The 20,588-nt window shown below is 33.7% G+C and overlaps 2 protein-coding genes across 2 annotated transcripts; both read right to left on the bottom strand.

Annotated features, from left to right (window-relative positions):
* Positions 1 to 28: 28 nt before the first annotated feature.
* On the bottom strand, positions 29 to 1,727 carry LOC122610677 (transcription factor MYB98-like). The gene is made up of 3 exons (XM_043783647.1): positions 1,222 to 1,727; positions 708 to 834; positions 29 to 604 (listed from the first exon to the last, which is right to left on the bottom strand). Exons 1-3 carry the CDS (start codon positions 1,725 to 1,727, stop codon positions 29 to 31), a joined length of 1,209 nt encoding a protein of 402 aa, XP_043639582.1.
* A 2,722-nt stretch (positions 1,728 to 4,449) lies between these two features.
* LOC122611141 (probable boron transporter 2) lies at positions 4,450 to 10,299 on the bottom strand. Its single transcript, XM_043784116.1, has 12 exons — positions 9,927 to 10,299; positions 9,744 to 9,826; positions 9,457 to 9,649; positions 8,878 to 9,016; positions 8,537 to 8,702; positions 8,289 to 8,455; positions 7,740 to 7,913; positions 7,554 to 7,649; positions 6,596 to 6,733; positions 6,199 to 6,518; positions 5,290 to 5,560; positions 4,450 to 4,965 (listed from the first exon to the last, which is right to left on the bottom strand). The coding sequence occupies exons 1-12, from the start codon at positions 10,028 to 10,030 to the stop codon at positions 4,660 to 4,662; spliced, it is 2,157 nt and encodes a 718-aa protein (XP_043640051.1). The 5' UTR covers positions 10,031 to 10,299; the 3' UTR covers positions 4,450 to 4,659.
* Between the last annotated feature and the right edge of the window lie 10,289 nt (positions 10,300 to 20,588).

Raw genomic sequence — 20,588 nt, 5'->3', positions numbered from 1 at the left:
CTCGGATGTACTATAATCACGTTAGTGTTTAGAAATTAACGTGTGAAATCATCTCCATCAAATCCATCTCCTTCACATCACCCTGCATATATGAATCCACTTCTTCACCACCTCGATTGTTAGAAGGTAAATCATCAAGCAATGAGTTGATATTATCATCCCATTCAAGCAGCTTCTCAGCCATGGCAAAATCTGGCACATCACTAAAATCAAAGTCCTCTTGGTCCACCATTGGTGATGATATAGTCAACTTCACATCCATTGCAAATTCTGGCACCTTGTCGATATCAAAGTCCTTTTGATTTGCCACTGAAAGTGGTGGTTTAACCACTGCCAAAGTGTTATCATTGCTACGATTCGAGTTCATTCTTCCCCTTGGTAAATTCAAACTTTTGATATAGTTTTGCAAAATAGGACTTGGCTTCGGCCATTTTGATCTGCATTTTCTCTTTGTGTATTGCCTCCTTTTTGTAGCATTCCAGTGGTTTTTTGTTGAGTTCTCAGTTCTCCCAGGGAGTTTCTTAGCTATTTCTGACCATTTGTTTCCTACTTCTGCGTGTGCTGCAATCAGTATCCGATCTTCCTCCTCGGTCCAGAAATCCTTCTGCTAATCATTTTTAGATTCAACAGATATGGACAACCCAGGAGTTAAAATTGAAAAAAATTAACTGGATTGAATTAGTATTGGTATAGGTATTGATACAAACCTTGATGTCAGGCCTAAGATGATTGTGCCATCGTTCCCTGCACTGCTTGCCGATCCTCCCTTTCAACATTTGGGCGATGTATGACCATTTTCTCACCCCACACCTCTCCACCATTTCTTTCAAAATCCTGCACGTTTCATCACTTTGTTATAATAGTCTCATCTGTTAAAATGGTTTGAGTATACATTGTGCTATAATTGTGTATACAAAAGTAGATATTGGACAACAAATATGTCGCTTTGACATGGATTCCTATGTTTCTGTAAACAAGATAAATTTAGTATTCGATCATGTAATTATTATATCGAAAAAGTAATAAATTGGATGCCCCCAACCACGATTATTTAGACACTATCGACTAGCAAAGCTTTGAAGGCATTCAAGATTTCTACATTCTCATTCATATCATTTAACCACTTAAAAGTAAAACAACCTTATTTAGAGTCTTAGAATAATCTGTATGATTACTCGTTCATAATAATGGAATTAAGAAAGTCAAAAGTAAATACATTACCTATCTTCTTCTTTGGTCCACTGCCCTTTGGATGAATTTGCCATGATGTTTTTCCCTTTGCATGGCTTTGTATTACCATTCTTTATTTCATTATCAGCAGTGACACATGATCCTTCATCTGGCACGAAGAAACTCATCGGCTTAGGATTCTGAACCGGGTATTCTATGAGTTCCAAATGCGTCGAAAAATCAGCTTGGGTCCAACCCATGAAACTTTTGTTCTGGTTGGTTAAATTCAGCAGCATTCCACCATCATTTACATGTTGAAGAGGCTTAAACTCGTATAAGTCAAGATCATTAGAACCCAAACCAAGCGGCAATGGGCCGAAAGGGTCGTATCCTCCAACATGAGTTGCGTAATTCGTGTCAAAAGATGAACTTGTGTGAGAAATATTGTCTAAGTGGTGTAAATCATGAAATACTCCCATTGTATCAATTGGGAAATCATCAATGAAATCGAATTCTGGTTCGGGTAACAAGTTATTTTTGGATTTTGGAAAATCCATAGCATGAATATGGAGAAAAGGAGAACACAAAGCTTAGAAAGAGTGATGGAGTCTTCTCCCTTAACCTTCAAGTCCAATTTATAATTTTGTTATCATTTAATATGTTAGCAGTTAATTAAGAGGAAACATTAAAAGATGTTTATGTTAATCCAATGGTTAGGATTAGTTTATGACCAGACTTTAAATTGGTCAAAAAACAACATAAACCATTTTCTTAAAAACACATGACAGGAATGAACTTCTTATAGGAGTATGTTTATTGATTAATTCATAATCGCATTTTATGTAACTTTATTAGACAAATTAAGAGTGTTACTTGACTTTTGACTTTTGGAATGGCATTTGAGAGATTTTTTCTTTTAACGACAGAAATTTACATAGTGACCATTCAAGTATTCAACAGAATACAAGATACTAGAGGATAAAACAGACAAAAGTTTTGTCACAAAACATACAAAAGTCAAAGTCTAGAAATGCATCAATGCTACATATACTGTCTAACATACAACATTTTTGGCACATTTGAACAGCTTAATATTAGGAAAAACAACATCTACTGTAGAGTTGTAGGTTAATCATTTGGTGGGGATCCATGTTTTTTCTTCCAAAACAGGATTTTATTAATAAGTTTTTGGCATCGACTAAAATTACATCAAGTGTCTAGGACTAATATATATTTACAGATTCAAATAATATGCCAAACAAGTATCATGATCGCATTTTTCGTAAATATATATGTTGGTTTTAACTAGAAAATGCTCGTATTTTTCATGAAACATGTAATATAAAATTTCCTTTGTTGACTAATAAACTAGTCTTAGTCTCTTTAAATGAGGTGACAATAAGATTACAAAGTGGTCAAATGAAAAATAACGAATTTATTATCTTTCAATTAACAAGTATTAAATGAGATAAGAGTTACACTTGGCCATTAAAACTTTAACTTAAATGTGCATATAAAATCTTCTTTATTACACACTTTAATTCTTTATATATTCGTACAAAAACATAACCAAGAAACATGAAGGGACTAGGGGCACAAGACATTACTTTCTGAAACCAGTTTAATTTTATTAAGATTGGAAATAGATGGGAGATTAAATGCTAAATAAAGATGAGCAAATAGATTGCAAATGAAAGAATTCTAAAAATTGCATAAGCACAAGTACTAAAACCAACATTGCTTATTTAACTACTAGAACAATCAAGAGTGGGATTTTTTAAAAGTGTATGGACAAAATTTAAATAACATAAGGAAGATAATTAAAATAGAAAATTTTCAATAGTTCAATACTCTAACTTCATCCAAAAACAAGATCAAAGCCAAAACCAAACTGACTTGCCTAACAGAAACTGGTTAATATCTAGTTAGCCCTTTTACAGATTATCTTAGACGTCTCCTATCGATCCTTAACTTGTGCAAACATGAACTATAAGAGTGTTGTGACATACGTGGGCTATATATGAAGGCTGCATCTCTCGTGGAGGTTGGGTTGAACTTTTTGCCAGTTATTAGTTTTAGTGTCATCGCCCGTTTTAGTGTCATTGTGAAAAACATGAGATCAAGGGATCTCGGTTTAAGCTCAAATACGAATTGGAATTGGTGATTGCAGGGTGCACATTGTATAGCAACGGTAAAGAGGGATGTTCCCCTTGAGGGGTACTTTCTAGTGTGAAGCATTATAAATTTATGAATTTGGTCCCAAAGCCTACAATTTTTTGGTAAAAGATAATATTTTTTGATAAATGGCTTAGTGATGTTAGCATTTTTTTTTAATGAACTGCATTATCTAAATGATCTGATCATTTCATTTGGTAAAAGAGGCTGGGTTTTGGGGGTTCACTGACATCCAATTAATCTTCTGGTTTAGAAAGAGCAACTGTCAGCAAACAGTTTCATTATATCATTTACATGTTGAAGCGGGTTAATAAACTCATACACGTATATCAAGATTGTTCCTAGCCAACAAATGTGGCAATGGGCCAAACCGCCTCCAACATGTGTTGCATACATCTTGTTAAAAAATGAACACGTATGAAAATATTGTCTAGCACTCTAGCTGGTGTAAACCATGAATTACGCCTGTCGCATCCATAGGAAAATCATCTATGATAATGATTTGTGTTTGTGTTTCTTGGATGGAAAATCCATAAGTAAGCAATTACTAGTAGTTAATAGGCAACATTAAACGATGCTAGGTTAACCTAATGGTCACAATTCTTAACCTTAACCTTTGTCAGCACCACCATGTTTGTAGAACTATCAACTTACTCACATTTATAAATTATTATCTTACCAAGCCTAATATGAAATATATGGTAGCTTAGTGATGGAAGACATACTAGATAAAAACGGAGGCCATGAGTTCAAATCTCACCCCACCTATAGTGTTATGTAACTTTTGCCTCCTCTTATTTTGGATGCAGAACTGGATGGTAGGAAACCGATAATGGATGATAGAATGATATTTTCATTACAATTGTAGTGAATTTAGCAGAAACCAAAAGCTAAAACTTCCTAAAATGACTGACCTACAAATGAGTACAACCTTCTGGTCTTTTGGCTAATTTTTTCCTTCATTAAGAATTGAAAATGGGAAAGGTGATGGGTAACGGGGTATTTGAGCATAATATATGCAGCTTATTAGAAATTGCGAATACAAGCAATGATAACATTACTCGTTTCCTAAAAATATTTGAGCAAGCAATAAATAACAAACAATGAACTAGTTAAGAAAACCATTTATTTATAATAAATTTGATTAGTTGTTTTCTGCCCATACTATACACACATACAACAGAATGCAAACATGATAGAAACAAACTCAACAGCTGACAGAATATTACAAATGAAACATAAAAAGCATAAAATTACCCTTAAATCACAAAGCAAGAAAGAAACCTCTCAAGCATCATTCACATGGTAAAAGTTTTAGGAGGAAGAACCTTTGCTGGTTTCACCAAGATTTGATGGACCAGGGCTTGGAGTTTGCTTGATTTCTAGCCCTTTTCCAGGAGATCTCGGGCTTTTATCGATCCTTAACTCGTGCAAACGTGGGCTATAAGAACGTTGAGACAAACGTGGACTATATGAGGGCTGCATTTCTCGTGGAGTTTGGGTTGAACTTGTTATTTTTGGACTGCTTGTATGGCGGATCTCTCCTCGGCTTCTTGTTATAATTCCATCAAGAACTTCCCCGCTATCAACTTGGGATGTTCTCGAATGAACATCTTCTTCCTGCAAGTATGTACATCATATATAGTAGATCCAGCAAATATAGAGTGGCGAAATTTACAAACTATTCTCTCATTTTTTTTTTATTTTTTTGTTTTGGATTGGGGCCTAGATATGGATATTTAACATCATAGACATGATTTCAAGTTATTTAATTTTATAAGAACCTGTCAGATATAGCATGAAGAACTCAATGTACGGTTTGGAAGATCATTCTGTAATATATAAAATATGTGTTTCTGTATTGTTTGCTAGAAAGTGTCTAACGTTCTTCCGATATGTGTTATTTACTATGCAGGGCAGTTACTAACAGAAAGGTAGACTTACACCAAAGGCCATATTGTATGATGTGGCAGGAGCTTCTTCGTATTCGGCAGCATCCAAGTCTTGAAGATGAGCACCTTTAAAAAGTTTGGGAAGCATATACTGCCGTGCAGGAACAAGCAGCATGATCAAGAGTGGGAAAAGAACACCAGCAATGGGGATCCAGGTTATGCCAAAACAAGCAAGCAAGTAAACCGTTTGAAACAACGTGAAAAAGGCAACTGTCTTAAAAGGCACAGTTTCAACAAAGGTAGCATGATTTTCTTCCAAGACCCTGATTAAAATGGTAGAAACAAAAGATTAGAAGTTAGAACATTATATAAATAGGGTAATGTTGTACAGAACAGATATAACTATATGCTGATTCATGTATAGAACAATGGGGGACTGCTGGGCTGGGGGCACAGAAAGAACACAGAAACTTTGCTCAAACTTTTGAAACGAATAGAGTTATGGACCCCAGGAGGCCAAGACCAGTTTACAACTTTTTCTGTATTTCGTGCTCTAATTTGGATTACTTGTAAGTTTTATCTCGAAAGGGTCAAATCATAATTTTTTGCTAAAAGGAGATTGGCCTAAATGAGTTGAAACTTAAAGTCACCCAAAGTCTATTCTTGATGCGTACAACCTTCCTAATTATAATAATTATACAAATATTATGATTTTTATTAAATTCATATAGTTTTTGTAATCATAATTAATGAATTATTAATTTATTAATGTAGAAGGGAAAAAAAGGTGTTCACAGTTCAACCCAACCCGGTCCATTTTGACACATACTAAGACTATGTTCTTTCGATCCAAGCCGTTATTGACCAGTTACTCAATCTGCTGACCCGTCCATCTAGATAACCAAATGGTTTGAATCTCTAATAAATACAAATTTAAAATGCCTGCGGCAGCTAAACTTACTTGTATCTTCGACTTGGAGCAGTGAAAAGTAATAATATCCGCTCCCAAAACTGATTACCAGGCAAGCTTTCAATCGCCATAAAAGCGAAGTAGCCCCAAAGAACAGAAGTGGGGATCTTCTTAAGAACTGGCATGGCAGCAACACAACCACCAACCATTAATGCTTGTAGCAAATTGCTCAAACGTTGCTCCTTCACTTCAACGTTCAATAAATCATCAACATCCTTGTTCACGTCAAACACAGTTTCATCAACAGGTGCATCAATATAGCCACCACTAGAGGCTTGTTGTATTGTTGATTCCTTTAACTCTTTGAGTCCCTGTATAAAAGATAATTACTTTAATGGATTATAAGCGGATGGAATTTGAATAAATATATAAGTTTTTTTCCGCGTACCATAGATGATGGATTCTGATAAACAAGCGGAGTCTGCATTTCATTGTATGCATGTTGCATATTCCGATATAGTTCTCCCAAGTTTGAGTTTTCACGTATGCTTTTCCGAGCTGTAGATACAAGTTTATTTCGTAGTAGCTGTTTGAAAAAACCAAATAGTTTATTCTTTAGTTATAATAAATGGTATAAAGATAAAACAGGAATAAGCAAAGGGTTACAGTTTATCACACGTTTTAACTAGCATTACAATAAACGGTACTTTTACACAACACTAGAAAGTAACCGTCATTCTTTGGAACATTTTCACTAATTTCCCAGTAAACTTGTATTTAATTTCTAGCCAACTTGTATTTCATTTATCTTTGATTGCATCACCCAATTCTAAGTTGCTAGATTAGCAATCAATCGGGATAATATACTTTATAGCATTTGAGCAATGGGGCAGTTGGAAAAGAAACCGACCAGCGAAGATAATATAAACTACGTCCAACCCAAACAAAAAACAGGAACTTGAATTTTACGAGTCAGATGAGTTATTTTTAACTATAAAATCAACACATATATTTTGTGTAAAAACAAATGATTACAAACCAATTTATGTAAAGAGTATAAGAATTGATAATAGTCACAGATTAAAAAAAAAAAAACAAAAAGATGCTATTTTGTCATGATTTGTAATTGAATATTAGAGTTGACTCTGTTAGAGGGACAAATGGGGTCCTAGTTTTTACTTATAAATAGTTTAGAAGTAATGGTGACGCGTAAGTGTTTAAAAGGACAAAAAATGGCCTATAGATGTACAATATAATTTAAAAAGATTACACATTCATGCATGCGCATATACAATCATATTCACACATCATCACTAAGTTGACCAATTATAAGAGGGACTACATCATCCTACTATGATAAAATAAGAGGGAAAAAATTGTGCTTTAGTACAAATAAACAAGTATACCTGATGTTTCAGGGTGGCTAAACTCTTTGTGTGCATAGGAGATTGTGGAATAACTCCATTGGCTGGAGGAATGCCAATTAGTCCACATAGTAACGTCTGTCCAGCGAAAAAACTGAATGAATAAATAATAAAGAAATATATGAAAAAAAAAAAAATTGGAGTTAACTCCTATGAAGGATCACTTACTAAAAAACCTAAAAGAAGAAGGTCATAATGATATGAAGGTGGTTTCTTTAAATTGAACTCATTTTGTTGTGCAAGTTGAGATGCGACACTGTGGTCAAAATAATAAAGCACCGCAATCATGGTAGCTGGAACAACCGCTCCAATAATATAGACAAGTGGGACGTTTAACATATCCTGCAAGTCAACAATTATGAGTGTATAACTAGCTGTAGAGAAAATATGATACTGAAATCTGAATAGCGGTGGCAAAATGGGCGGATCAGGTAACTAGTCAAAATGGGTTCATGTAAAAAACAGGTAGATTTTCAGTATAAAGATTTAGAAGGTTTTTTGAACTTTTAATACAGTAACGGTGAAATGTCCACCTATTTCATCCATCCAACAGTTTCCATTTTCCCGTTACAGAAGAAGAGTAACCTAAATTGACCCATTTACTGATAAACAGGTTAACATGGACACATCTAAATCTGTAATACTGGGGAAGTGCAGATACAGTAAATGAAAAAAAAATGTTTTCTCGTGAATGTAAGTTATTAACATCAAAGTCACCTTTGCAACAGTCCAGTTTGTATAAGCACCAGGAGACCATGGATTCGGACTGTAAAGACGCCTCGGTAACCCTTCTGGGACACTTTTAGTTGGTATGTATGAGACACCGGTCCAAACAACCACCATAAGAGGGACACCATAATCAGCAATAAATCCCCTTAGCCACCCTTAAAAGAAGAACCACACGTTAACAAACTCAGTACATCTACAAAGTCTAAATCTCAAACTCCAAGGGATGAGATACTAACCTGTTCCATAACGCCAAGACCTTGCTTTACGGCTTTTTAAAGAGGTAAGGAGAAGGCCAAAGGACAGAACAAGTGCAAACATTCCATTTGCAAAACGCCATGATGGTTGAAATGCAGTCTCATTGGGATTTTGACTTTTGGGTGTACCAAACTCCTCTACGACTCCCTAAGAAATGACGATTAAGCTAGCTTAGAAACTTTCAACTTACTTCCAAAACAGCCCCTATGTGGTTACCCTTTATGATAGAATCACTAATTCACATCAGTTCTTAGAGTTTATTTAAAGTTAAACTTAAGGTAATCTTTTTTTGAACAGCAAAAGTTTAGGTAATCTAACTCACTTTGATAGCTTGCTGCATGAAGAGCATTGCAATTAGAAGACCGAATAATTCACCAGCTATACGTGTGAATCTATTGATGATAGAGCAGGCGCCCAAAATAGACAGCAAAACCAGCAGAAATGCCGTCCAAACACAGACCCTGTTCTCAACTTCTCATTAACAAACTTACTTGAAAACTGTAAATTTGAAGAAGTAGCGAGTTCTAAGTAGAGGTGGCAATTTTGGCCGATTCAACTATAAATTGGTTGTTTTTGGTAATGTTCTTTACAAGGTCAAATGAAAAATAGCTGAAAGGAAATTGGTTCAAAGATGTCCAAAGTGTGCTTTTATGCATAAAACTTCCTAAATCATTTAAATCAATTATTTTATAACTATTACTGAAATAAGCAAAGCTTTGTATTAATTTCTGACACATTAATTATTTACAAAACAAAAACAGTCCATAAAACTTAGAACGAAAAAGAAGTTCACCATTCGACCAAACCTGACCCGTTTTGACCAGATACCCCCGGTCCCACCCCGATCGGCCGATCCAATTTGCCACCTGTACCTTTTAAGTCAAAAGTGTTCAGAAAATACCATCCAGTCCAGGCTAAGAAAAGAGGTTTCCCTATGTCCTTTTGATCTTTCGCAAACTTAAACATAAAAGTGTACATTAACACAGTTGGTTCGGCAACACCTAATATAAGAAGTGGCTGCCCTCCAACTATAGAGTGGATGATACCACATAGTGCCGTTGAGGCTAGAGTTTGCACCGCGGTTAGACTTCCCTCTGTATCAAATAAACATTAAAAATACACCTTTTTAACCCATATTCTATATACCAACTAAAAGTATAAACATCTTAACACTTTAAAGATTCGAACCAGTATCTCTTTCTAGTTGCTCTCCAAAAGATATAACCGGAATTGCTGATGCAAAGAATATATATGTTGTTGGAGCTAGAATCCTAAAAAGAAGCATCCATGTTATAAATAGCATACTAACAATATCTTCTACAAAATCTTGTATGGTATCTTGCTATTTTTAATTATGATAGAATCACGAACCTGATACCAGCCCGGATGCCACTAGTCCAATCTTGCTTGTAGCACAATAATCTTCCTCTGAGATCATTAGTAATTCCACGAAAAGGAACGAAAGTTTCTTCCATAAATATACAATATTTTGGTTTTATAACCCTTTATAAAGTGTAGTTTAATATGTGTTGATGGATATTATATGACAAACGCTGAATTGAACGAAATGCTTGAGAGGCGAAAACAAAACGATACAAACTTACATACATACCATATGTATAGAAATGGGCAGAAATACAGGGAACTTTTCTACATCACTGAAAGAGTGATAGTTGAAACATTTATTTTTGGTCATGTGTATATTATTATTATGATTATTATACAATGATCCCCATGAAAGATGTAATATGTTAATATCTGCAATTGCTGATCATTACATCTTAAGGGATCAGTAAAGAATCAATTAGCATATATATATAGTTAGTACAATTATAAACAAAGAATCAGGTTATAAATGTGAGCCACAAAAAGTAGTTCTTCCCTACTTAAACTCCATATGCAAGTTCTTTAACAAAATACTAACGAAACGAATTCATCATTAATCGAAAACTCGATAAATTAACGAGATAACAAAGAACTTCCCATTTGAGATCTCCCTTCAACTAACGGTTGACTTGATCAAAAAATAGATCCATCACTTTTAGTACACTTCACAGGGGAAGTTCATCAAACAGTAGGAATGCAGTTGGAAGAAAAAAAAAATCACACAATTACATGTTATGAAAGCTGAGAACTAGAAATAGCTTTCAGGATTTGTTCACAGGACTTAAAGATTCAAACTTTAACGAATACCCATTTATCCAAACAAGATTTTAAGCTAATTAAACCAGCTGGATATCTTGAAAACCGAAAAAGATCGAAAATTTAACGAGAACCCATTACGGCATTAGCATAAAAAGGATTTTAAACTAAATGGGTATGACGAAAATCGAAAAAAGATTAAAGCTTGAAGTGAAACTAGCGAGAATTCATGACTTAAGACCAAATGTAGAACTTATCAGAAAACACAAGGAATGTATTCAAATAGATTCAAACAGAGAGCAATTTGATTAAGGAAGAAAGTGATATGATGTGAATTTGTGGTTTTAGTTAATGAATGAACGTGAGATATATATATATATAGATATATAGTACTGTAGTTTTTATATAAAAACACTTGTGACTGGTGATGTTGGTGTTAAAGAGAATACAGTACAAACCCGGAACGCATCTTCTATTCTTCCTATCTACGGAGGATTAAATAAAGGGATAACTACATAAAATAAAAAACAACTTTCGACCAATTTATGAAAATAGTAGTAACCTTTAAAAGTTTTGTTTTTTAGAAATGAACTTTCATTTATTACCGGAAATAGCAACATTTAACACGTGTACATGGTGACGTGAATATTCTTTTGATTACGTGGTATTTTCTAATGACGTGGCATTATTCTTTATTTATTACTATTTAATTTTTTATCAGTCATGTCATTTCCCCCAAAAAAAATATGGTTCCATTTCAGTTTCGGTTCCGGCAAGGTATTTTTTCTCGTCATTATATTCTGAAGCTGATTTCAGTTTCTTTTCATTGATTTTTGTTGAGTCTCTTCCATTTTCAAGCATTGAGAAACTGTGTATGAAGAACATAAAGGACACATAGATCTATATCTTCTTTGTCTATTTCGAGATTTAAAATCTCTAAAATTAGATGCCAAAACATATTTGTTTTCGTCAGAGAGAGATCCTGGGGATGTTTAGGTAAGACGAGAGTTTCATAGGCCGGATTTGGTTTGTTTAAGAAGAGTTTGTCTGCGGATGAGATAGATCCAGATGACGAAGGTCCAGAGGTGTTCTCAAACTCGAACAAACTGTCGACGGTTTCTAAGTTAGTTGAAGAAATTGAAAAAAAACCATCTCCACATCCAACACTGACGAGGTTTTGAAATAATCCGACTATAAATTAGAGTTCATTGCTATTTTCGTAAATTGTTCAAAAGGTCCTTTCTATTTTCTGTGTTATAAAGAATGCCACGTCATTAAAAAATGCCACGTAATCAAAAGATGTCCACGTCACCATGTTCATGTGTCAAATGTTACTATTTCTGGTAATAAATGAAAGTTCATTTCTAAAAAGCAAAACTTTTAAAGGTCACTACTATTTTCGTGAATTGGTCGAAAGGTGCTTTCTATTTTTTGCAAATATCCCTTGAATAAAAACACGAGTTAAGTACTTTTTTTCGTCCACGTGGTTTATCGTTTTATCACTTTTCGTCTTCGCTGTTAACTTTTGGCTAAAATCATCATCGTGGTTTGCATTTCGTCCTTGGATCCGTTAACCCCTCACGTGCAAAACACGTGAAGAGCATTTATGTCTTTTCACCCATCTTCAGATGTTCTTCATAGCAACCCAGATTCTATATCTCATCTTCATACAGATTGTAATGTACATATGCAAGATAAGCTTTTTTTTAATTTTAAGGATTTAATTATTGATATAGATGTAGATATGGATGTTTTTTTTTAATCTTAAAGATATATTTTTTGTTTTTTGTTTTTTTTTTCTTTTTTGTTCCTGGATTTTATGATGATGAGACGAAAATGGCCCTAACGTGACTTGCATGTGAGGAGGTTAACGACAAAGTTATAATGGCAGAGACAAAATGCAAACCATGAGGATGATTTTAGCCAAAAGTTAACGGTGAAAATAAAAAGTGATAAAACGATAAACCACAGGGACGAAAAAAGTACTAAACTCTAAAAACACCCATATTTTTCGATTGAGACAATGATTAATTAATTAAAAGTTTTAACTTAATTGTTATTTCGTTTTTCAAGTATTAATTCAAATTTCAATTGCAATTTATAGTATTTACTTAGTATTAGCACGACACCACGCAATGTGGCGGTAGTTGTCGCGGCGATGTTGTGATGGTGAGGGCGACTGTTGGTGATGGATGCCGTGTCCAATCAGTGGCGGAGCTATGTGGTGGCCACAACAACCCCACAATATCTATAAAACTCTATATTTTCAGTACTATTTTTATGTATTTATTTAGTTTAAAGGTAATTAGTAACCCCAGACTGATATAATTTAATTTTGTAGTATAATTATACGCTTGTTTGAATTATAAAAACTATTCGGCGACCCCAAAATGAATATCCTGGCTCCACCACTGTGTCCAATGGTGTAAATTATTGATGTAAAAGTAATTGATGTAAAGGATTAATAGAATTATTCTGAAATATCAATGATTGATATTGTAATTTTATTAATTCTAAGGAGTAGTGTAGATAAAAATATTTTAAAGGGTGTTATGTGTAAATATTACACAAATTTCAACATTTCCAAAAATAAAAACTATTCTTTTTTTTAATATAGTATAGAAGTATAAATAAAAGGTATGAGGCCTTTCACTTGGCGTTTTAGTCGAAAACGTTTTCGGAATGCCCTTAAGATGTCCATTAAGTTGCTCCCGTAGGCATTCTCCACTCTTCTATCCTCCTCCACGGATGGAAAAAAAAACGTTGACTAGCACCCTACTTTTTTCAGATTACCATGTCTTTCCTTTACTTTTTTTTGAAAGGTGAATGTCGAGATTCGACAGTGGGAGGTATAACATACGTTATCTTAACTGGGTCTATGCTAGAGATATATAAGAATATATATATATATATATATATATATTTGTAGAAAATTTCATTAATCATTTATTATATGTTATTATTTCACATAAAGATTTGTTATCTAAAACGAAAGATAGTACTCGCGCGTTGCGGCGGTGAGATGGTGGGGTGATAGGTCATAGAAGGTGATAAGTCATAGAGTGCGATAGTCAAATACCTTAGTTGTACGGGTTCCGCTCTCATATTTAAAAATTCGTCAAAAGTATATCGAATGACATCTCTAATGAAAGAACATGGAATTTTAAGAACACCCACGCAATTATTATAATTAATCGATATACGATTTTTGAGATAAAATATTTTGAATGAATTAGAGAGACAAAATGATTTATAGAGAAGGGTAAAAAATTAGTGGTTAAGATTTGAGAATAGAGAGTAAAATGAATGGTTGGGATTTAATGGTATTATAGGTATATTAGGTAGAGATGTTTAAATTAGTAAATAAAGAAGGAGATAATTTAGGTACTTCAAATCATATTTTGAGATTTAAAAAAAAAAAAAGACAAAATGCTTTTATAAGATAAGCAAGTATAGATAACATGTATTGTTCTTTTGAAGTTTAAGTTTCTCAAAGAACTAAAAAGAATATATAATTAATTATATTATTTCCTTTCAGTTTCTTTTAGTTTTAGATTACTACTAACCAAATAATAAACATTATAGTTTTTACTTTATTGTAAGTTGTAACTTGTAAAATATATTTTAAACTTTAAAGGTATTTAATGCATTAACACGTGTCATGATCTAGGTTTTTTATAAGAAAAGATGAAAAGTAGCGCATATGTATAAGATGAGATGATACAACAAATGATGATAGATATGAAGATGTCTAATAATAAGGAAAAAGAGTGAGTGGTCAAAATCGGTGAGGTTTTGATTACGACAACCATATAAATAGCCTAATTCCCAACTGCCAATTTGGTATAATAATTGGCTTGGATTAAATTAGATTGGAAAATAATGTGGTTGTTTATTGTGTACATTGGTTGATTTCGTGTGTTCTTAATTCTTATCATGGTCATGAGTTAGCTTGTAAAGAGGTTATACTTGAAATTGACAGTTAGTACTTAGTAGCTTGTAGTTCTAACTTGATAAATCGTGTTTAAGAAAGTTGTTAGAATTGGTATAGACAGTTGTGTTTGTAAATATAGTTAGAATCAGAGCATGTCAATATAAAATGACGTAAATTCAAAAAATGCAATATGATCAATCAATTGTGTTAATACTTGATACTGAACTGACTAATGGGAGTTAACTTCTTTGCATTTAAAATTTTTTTGGAAAAGAAACAAATATCGACTTTTGGTGACGACAATGTCGTCTCCAAAGTTTGTTGACCGGAATAACAAAAAGATTTCCTTTATTGACTTTCGGAGACAAACATCTTCAAAAGGTTGACGTCCCTAGAAGTCATATTTCTTGTTGTAGTTATGTGCTAATACTCGAGCGCCAAGTGAGCAAACTGTCGAATTGATTTGCTCAACTACCTAATTGTGTTTGTGCATTTCTGTGAATACTCATGTAAGGAACTATTTCAGACTCTCTCTTTAAACGCTCTTATTCGTCTGGTCATTAGTCCCTTAAAAATAGAGATTCTTGAAAACATAATCTTTGGCTAAGAACAAATCCTTGACTAAAAACTATAATGATAAGAATATCTAAAAGATATCTAAGATATCCTTTTGAGTAATGAAAGATTCATGTACAATCTTTAGTATGCGTCATGCATGGTAACCAAGTATTAACAAAAAAATTTAGTCATGGCCACTTTCCTACTGATAAGGACAAGCAAGCAAGTGTTAAATGAGTGACCAAGCTGATCATAAATTTTAAAAAGCTTGGGTGCAGTATATAATGGCATTATATGATTATATCAATTGTTACTTTTTTTTTTTTTAATTGTTACATAACGTATGTATATGTCAATGAAATGATTAAGTGAGAACCAAAATAATGGTGAGAACCACTAAAAAATCATTTCTAAGGACTTGACTATTAGAATTAAAGGCTATGTATGTACCGTATTCAACTGTCACAATTTCTTTGATCGTCGTTCATCAAATCCAGACCATTCCCATATAAGTCCGGTAACAACTCTTTTAGAACGAATAAGGGCAACGCCCGTACCGTATCAATACGTTTTTCAACACGCAATTCATATGATTTTTTACAAAAAGAAAAAAATAAATAAATCTTTTTTTTTAATGAGTTTTTGTTAAAAGAAAATAAAAAAATTCAAAAAGTAAAAATTAAAAAATTACAACAAAAAGGATAAAGAGAGAGGTTCTCTCATGTTTTGGTCATCACATATTCACATTAACCATACCCGTATATATCATAAAATGTATTTTTCTATCATTTTGTATCATTTTAAATTTATAAAGTGTACTCATTTTGTGGAAGATGCACTTCATATTACAACAAACTATAGCAAGTTAAGCATATTTTTTAATATTCCCAAAATATTCCTAATCACCACTAACACATCAGACATACAATCACATCTCTTTTTCACAAACATACACACATAGGAGCAACACCACCGTCGTCCATCATCACTGTCGGCCGCCGTCACCGTCACCAATCATCGCCACCGACGTTACATCGCCACTGTCACCACTGCCGCTACCGCTACACATCACCATGACCCGTTACTGCCACCACGCCCATTACCATTATACCGTCACATCGTGTGGATTGGTACCGTTCTAGTATTTATAAAATGTACTCATTTTACAAAAGATAATATACGAACGAAAACTTAAAGTAGTACAAGTTTGAAACACATGTTCCAATAATCCATTGGTACCTAAAATACAAACTACTCGTATTTCAAAAGGTTTAAACCAAATTCACTTGTCTCTCAATGATCGACTATTACGAAACTTTTTATGATTAATTGATATTTAATACCTAGTTGTCCAATGATCAATTCTTAATTAGAGATATAACTTGATATACTGTATCACAATTCTACAAACTTTCCCGTAAGAATGACGAGTGAAAGACGAATAAAGATGCAATAACTCCAAACAGAAGAAAGTGTTGCTTTTGGAGTAGACATTGTAGATGTGATGCCATTAATTAGCATCTAAGGTGAAGACAATGGAAATCCAAACAAATTAGTAAAAAGTGAGTTAAAGAATAATAGTGCAAGATTCCTACGAAGATTAGATGATAAGACAACGACGCTAAAAGAAGAAAGACAATGGAACGTGTCGTGAATTATTTGAAAATGCCAATAAGACCAAACAATATATGTACCAAGAAGTTGTTGAGCCAAGTAGTTTGATACATGTGTGAAGAACTATGAAATGAAATTTGTATTGATTAATGAAAAATGAAAACTTACTTCCAAAGAAATACATATATTCTGCTTTTATACTACTAATTTATTTTGTAACCGACTAACAAACTAAATTACATTTCTAATCCCTATATTTACAATCTATTTATATAAAACCCCTCTAAGTATATGTTCTACATCCCCTTCAAGTTGGAGGCTTAGACAAACCCAACTTGGAACTCAAAATGAAATGTTGAGCCTGGGATAATGGCTTGGTCATAAGATCTGCTAGCTGTAAATTAGAAGGAATGTGAGCAATCTGCAAAAATCCTTTTTGAATTTTGTCTCTAATAAAGTATACATCTATCTCCAAATGCTTTGTTCTCTCATGATAACATGGATTAGCAGCAATAAGTTGAGCAAATTTATTGTCACAAAACAGAGTAATGGGAAGTTTGACAGGAATATCCAAATCTTTTAGTAAGAAGCTTAACCATAGAAGTTCACAAGTGGTTGCAGCCATGCTGCGATATCCAGCTTCAATAGATGATCGAGAAACAGTTGGTTGTTTCTTTGTCTTCCAAGAAACTAAGGAATGACCCAAAAATATATAGTAACCAGTTAAGGACCTTCTTGTCATCACACAAGAAGACCAATCAACATCAGAAAAACCAGTCAACTGCAAATTAGTTTGAACTGGGTAAAATAACCCTTCATAAACTGTTCCTTTCAAATATCTCAATAAATGTCTTGCAGCTTGCATATGATCATGAGTAGGTGCAGAAACAAACTGACTCAAGTGTTGAACAGGATATGATATGTCAGGTCTGGTCATGGTTAAGTATAAAAGTCTGCCAATGAATCTTCTGTAGGAATCTTCAGATGAAAGTGGTTTTCCTCCCTTTGAATTGAGTTTTAAATGAGTGGGAAACGAAGTAGGAGCAGGTTTTGCAGCAGTAAGACCAGAATCCTGGAACGACCTTACTTGAATAGGATTTGTTCTATAGGCTTGTACCTCTGTATCCTTGATTCCTATCAAGACCAGAATCCTGGAGCAAATCCAGGATGTATTTCCTTTGATTTAGATAGGTACCAGTGTTTGTCCTGCAAATTTCAATGCCCAAAAAATACTTGGCAAGACCCAAATCTTTAATAGTAAATTTAGCATCCAAAGCAGCTTTAATATCCATAATTTCTTATTCACAATTCCCAATCAAAAGCACATCAACCACATAAACTAGAGCTATGACTATGTTACCATGATAATGCCTTATGAACAAGGAATAATCATGTTTAGACTGAGAAAAACCCAGGGTAGATAGAAATTTAGAAAACTTTAGATTCCATTGCCTAGAAGCCTGCTTAAGACCATAAAGTGATCTTTTAAGCTTACAAACCTCTCCAGATTTTGCTTTGGTATCACCATCAGGAGGTAACATGTAAATATCTTCTTCTATATACCCATGCAAAAAAGCATTATTGATGTCCAATTGGTGTAATGGCCAAGATTTAGCAGTAGCCATTGCAATCAAAACTCTAACAATGGCCAGTTTAGCAACTGGAGAAAATGTATGTTTGTAATCTAAACCTTGTTGCTGTACAAAACCCTTAACCACCAATCTTGCTTTAAATCTTTCAACCTCTCCATTGGCTTTGTATTTCACCTTATACACCCATTTAGAAGAAATTGTTGTGTGTCCCTCGGGTAAAGAAGTAAGAATCCAAGTATCATTATTCTCAAGAGCTGCCAATTCAGTTTCCATGGCCTTAATCCATTCAGGATGATGAGATGCCTCTGAATAAGTAGAAGGTTCATGAATAGCCATGACATTGGCTAAAAAGGCCAAATGGTCTTGAGGGATAGATTTGATGTTTTCAGGGGTGAATAATGGATAAGTGACCTTAGAGGATATAGCAGCAGAAGCTACAAAATCTTTGATCCAAACAGAAGGAGTGGGATTCCTATTAGACCTTCTAACAGATGGAGTAGGATTAGAAGAAGATACACCATTAGGATGCAGTGATTGAGAAGCTGAAATTTGAACTTGAGGAATAGCAGAGGAATTAGAATTTTCAGGACTGATATGATGTTGTATAATAACATCAGTAGGAAGGGAAGTAGGACTTTCAATGGATTGTAATTCTTTAGTGTCAAAGGAAGGAAATTCAGTAATATGATGAGTATGTAAATCCTTTGAAACAGAAAGATCTTTAAATGGGAAAATGGTTTCCTTGAGAATAACATCTCTACTTACAAAAGTTTCATGGGACTCAAGATTATACAAAGTATATCCTTTATTACAAGGAGGATATTCCAGAAAAACACATTTCCATGCCCTGTTTTGAAATTTATCTCTGAAAGGTTTAGGAACAGTGGCATAGCAAAGACACCTTATAACTCTTAGATTATCATAATCAGGAGATTTACCATGTAAAACCTCATAAGGTGTTTTCCAAGATAATTTCTTAACTGGCATCTTATTGATGAGATAAGTGGCTGCAAGAATATAATCTCCCCAAAACTTAAGAAGCAAATTGGCATGAAGTCTAATAGACCTAACAACAAGTGTCTATGTTTTCTTTCCACCACACCATTTTGTTGAGGTGTGTAAGCCATAGATCTTTGATGTAAAATGCCTTTTGACTGAAAATAAGTAAGGAAATTCTTATTGACAAGTTCAGTCCCATTGTCAGATCTAATGGTTTTGACTTTTTTTTTTGAAAATGTGTTTCAACATAGTTTACAAAAAGAAGAAACAATGGAAACAATTTGATCTTTAGTATGAACTAAGTAAGTCCATGTGGCTCTGCTTTTATCTTCAACAATAGTGAAGAAATAATGAGCACCATTTAAGGAAGGAGTCTTATAGGGTCCCCATAAATCCATATGGACCAGATCAAAAATATTAGCAGAAACAGTAGAACTATTAGGAAAAGGAAGTCTATTAGACTTAGACAACATGCAACTTTTACAATGAAATTGAGAAGTATCAAATTGTTTACAAGCATCAACATGTATTAGCTTGGACAAAGAGGAATGTCCAAGTCTAGCATGAAAAATGTCCAAATCAACATCATATTTGGGCATTACAAAGTTGCTATAAGCAGTCTTATTCAAGCAAACAAAAGGAATAGAATTCTTGTGAGCATCACAAAATTCTGACACAGAAAGATTAAAAGCTTCCATATCATGAGAAGGCTTGCAGATGTAAAGCCTTTTGGACCCTTTCCCAACTGCAACAATTTGGTTAGTTGAAGGGTCCTGGAAGATACAATCATCAGAGTAAAAGTGAGCAGAAAATTTGTTTGAATGAATTAAACTTCCAATAGACAGGAGATTTACTTGAAATTCAGGAACATAGAAGACATTTTCTAAAGTAAGATGAGGAGTGAGTTTAACCTTGCCAATAATAGTAACTTGTTTATATCTACCATCAGGAAAATGAACAAGTATAGGTTTAGACAAAGTTTCAATAGAGTGAAACAAATCAAGATTGGGAGACATATGATCAGTGACTCCAGTATCATTAATCCAATCCCTTTTTATGTCCATAAAAGGATGACAGAACAATATAGGGTCAACAAGATGACAAGGCTCTCTTTTGGGATGATAAGGCTCTTTGTTATTATTATTAACAAAGAAAGCAATAGGGTCAACATGATGACATGTCACCTGTCTTTGT

Source organism: Erigeron canadensis, chromosome 8 (assembly GCF_010389155.1).
Source record: "Erigeron canadensis isolate Cc75 chromosome 8, C_canadensis_v1, whole genome shotgun sequence".
In the NCBI taxonomy this organism is placed as follows: domain Eukaryota; kingdom Viridiplantae; phylum Streptophyta; class Magnoliopsida; order Asterales; family Asteraceae; genus Erigeron; species Erigeron canadensis.
Note: the sequence above shows the minus strand (reverse complement) of the source record. Positions and strands in the feature narration are given on the sequence as shown.

Coding starts and splice junctions, on each gene's coding strand:
- LOC122610677 (XM_043783647.1), bottom strand. CDS start 1,727: ATGGATTTTCCAAAATCCAAAAATAACTTGTTACCCGAACCAGAATTC. Junction 835..1,221: donor TGGACCAAAGAAGAAGATAG/GTAATGTATTTA, acceptor TGAAACGTGCAG/GATTTTGAAAGAAATGGTGG. Junction 605..707: donor ATCTTAGGCCTGACATCAAG/GTTTGTATCAAT, acceptor AATGATTAGCAG/AAGGATTTCTGGACCGAGGA.
- LOC122611141 (XM_043784116.1), bottom strand. CDS start 10,030: ATGGAAGAAACTTTCGTTCCTTTTCGTGGAATTACTAATGATCTCAGA. Junction 9,650..9,743: donor GCAACTAGAAAGAGATACTG/GTTCGAATCTTT, acceptor TATTTGATACAG/AGGGAAGTCTAACCGCGGTG. Junction 7,914..8,288: donor CAAACTGGACTGTTGCAAAG/GTGACTTTGATG, acceptor GTTGACTTGCAG/GATATGTTAAACGTCCCACT.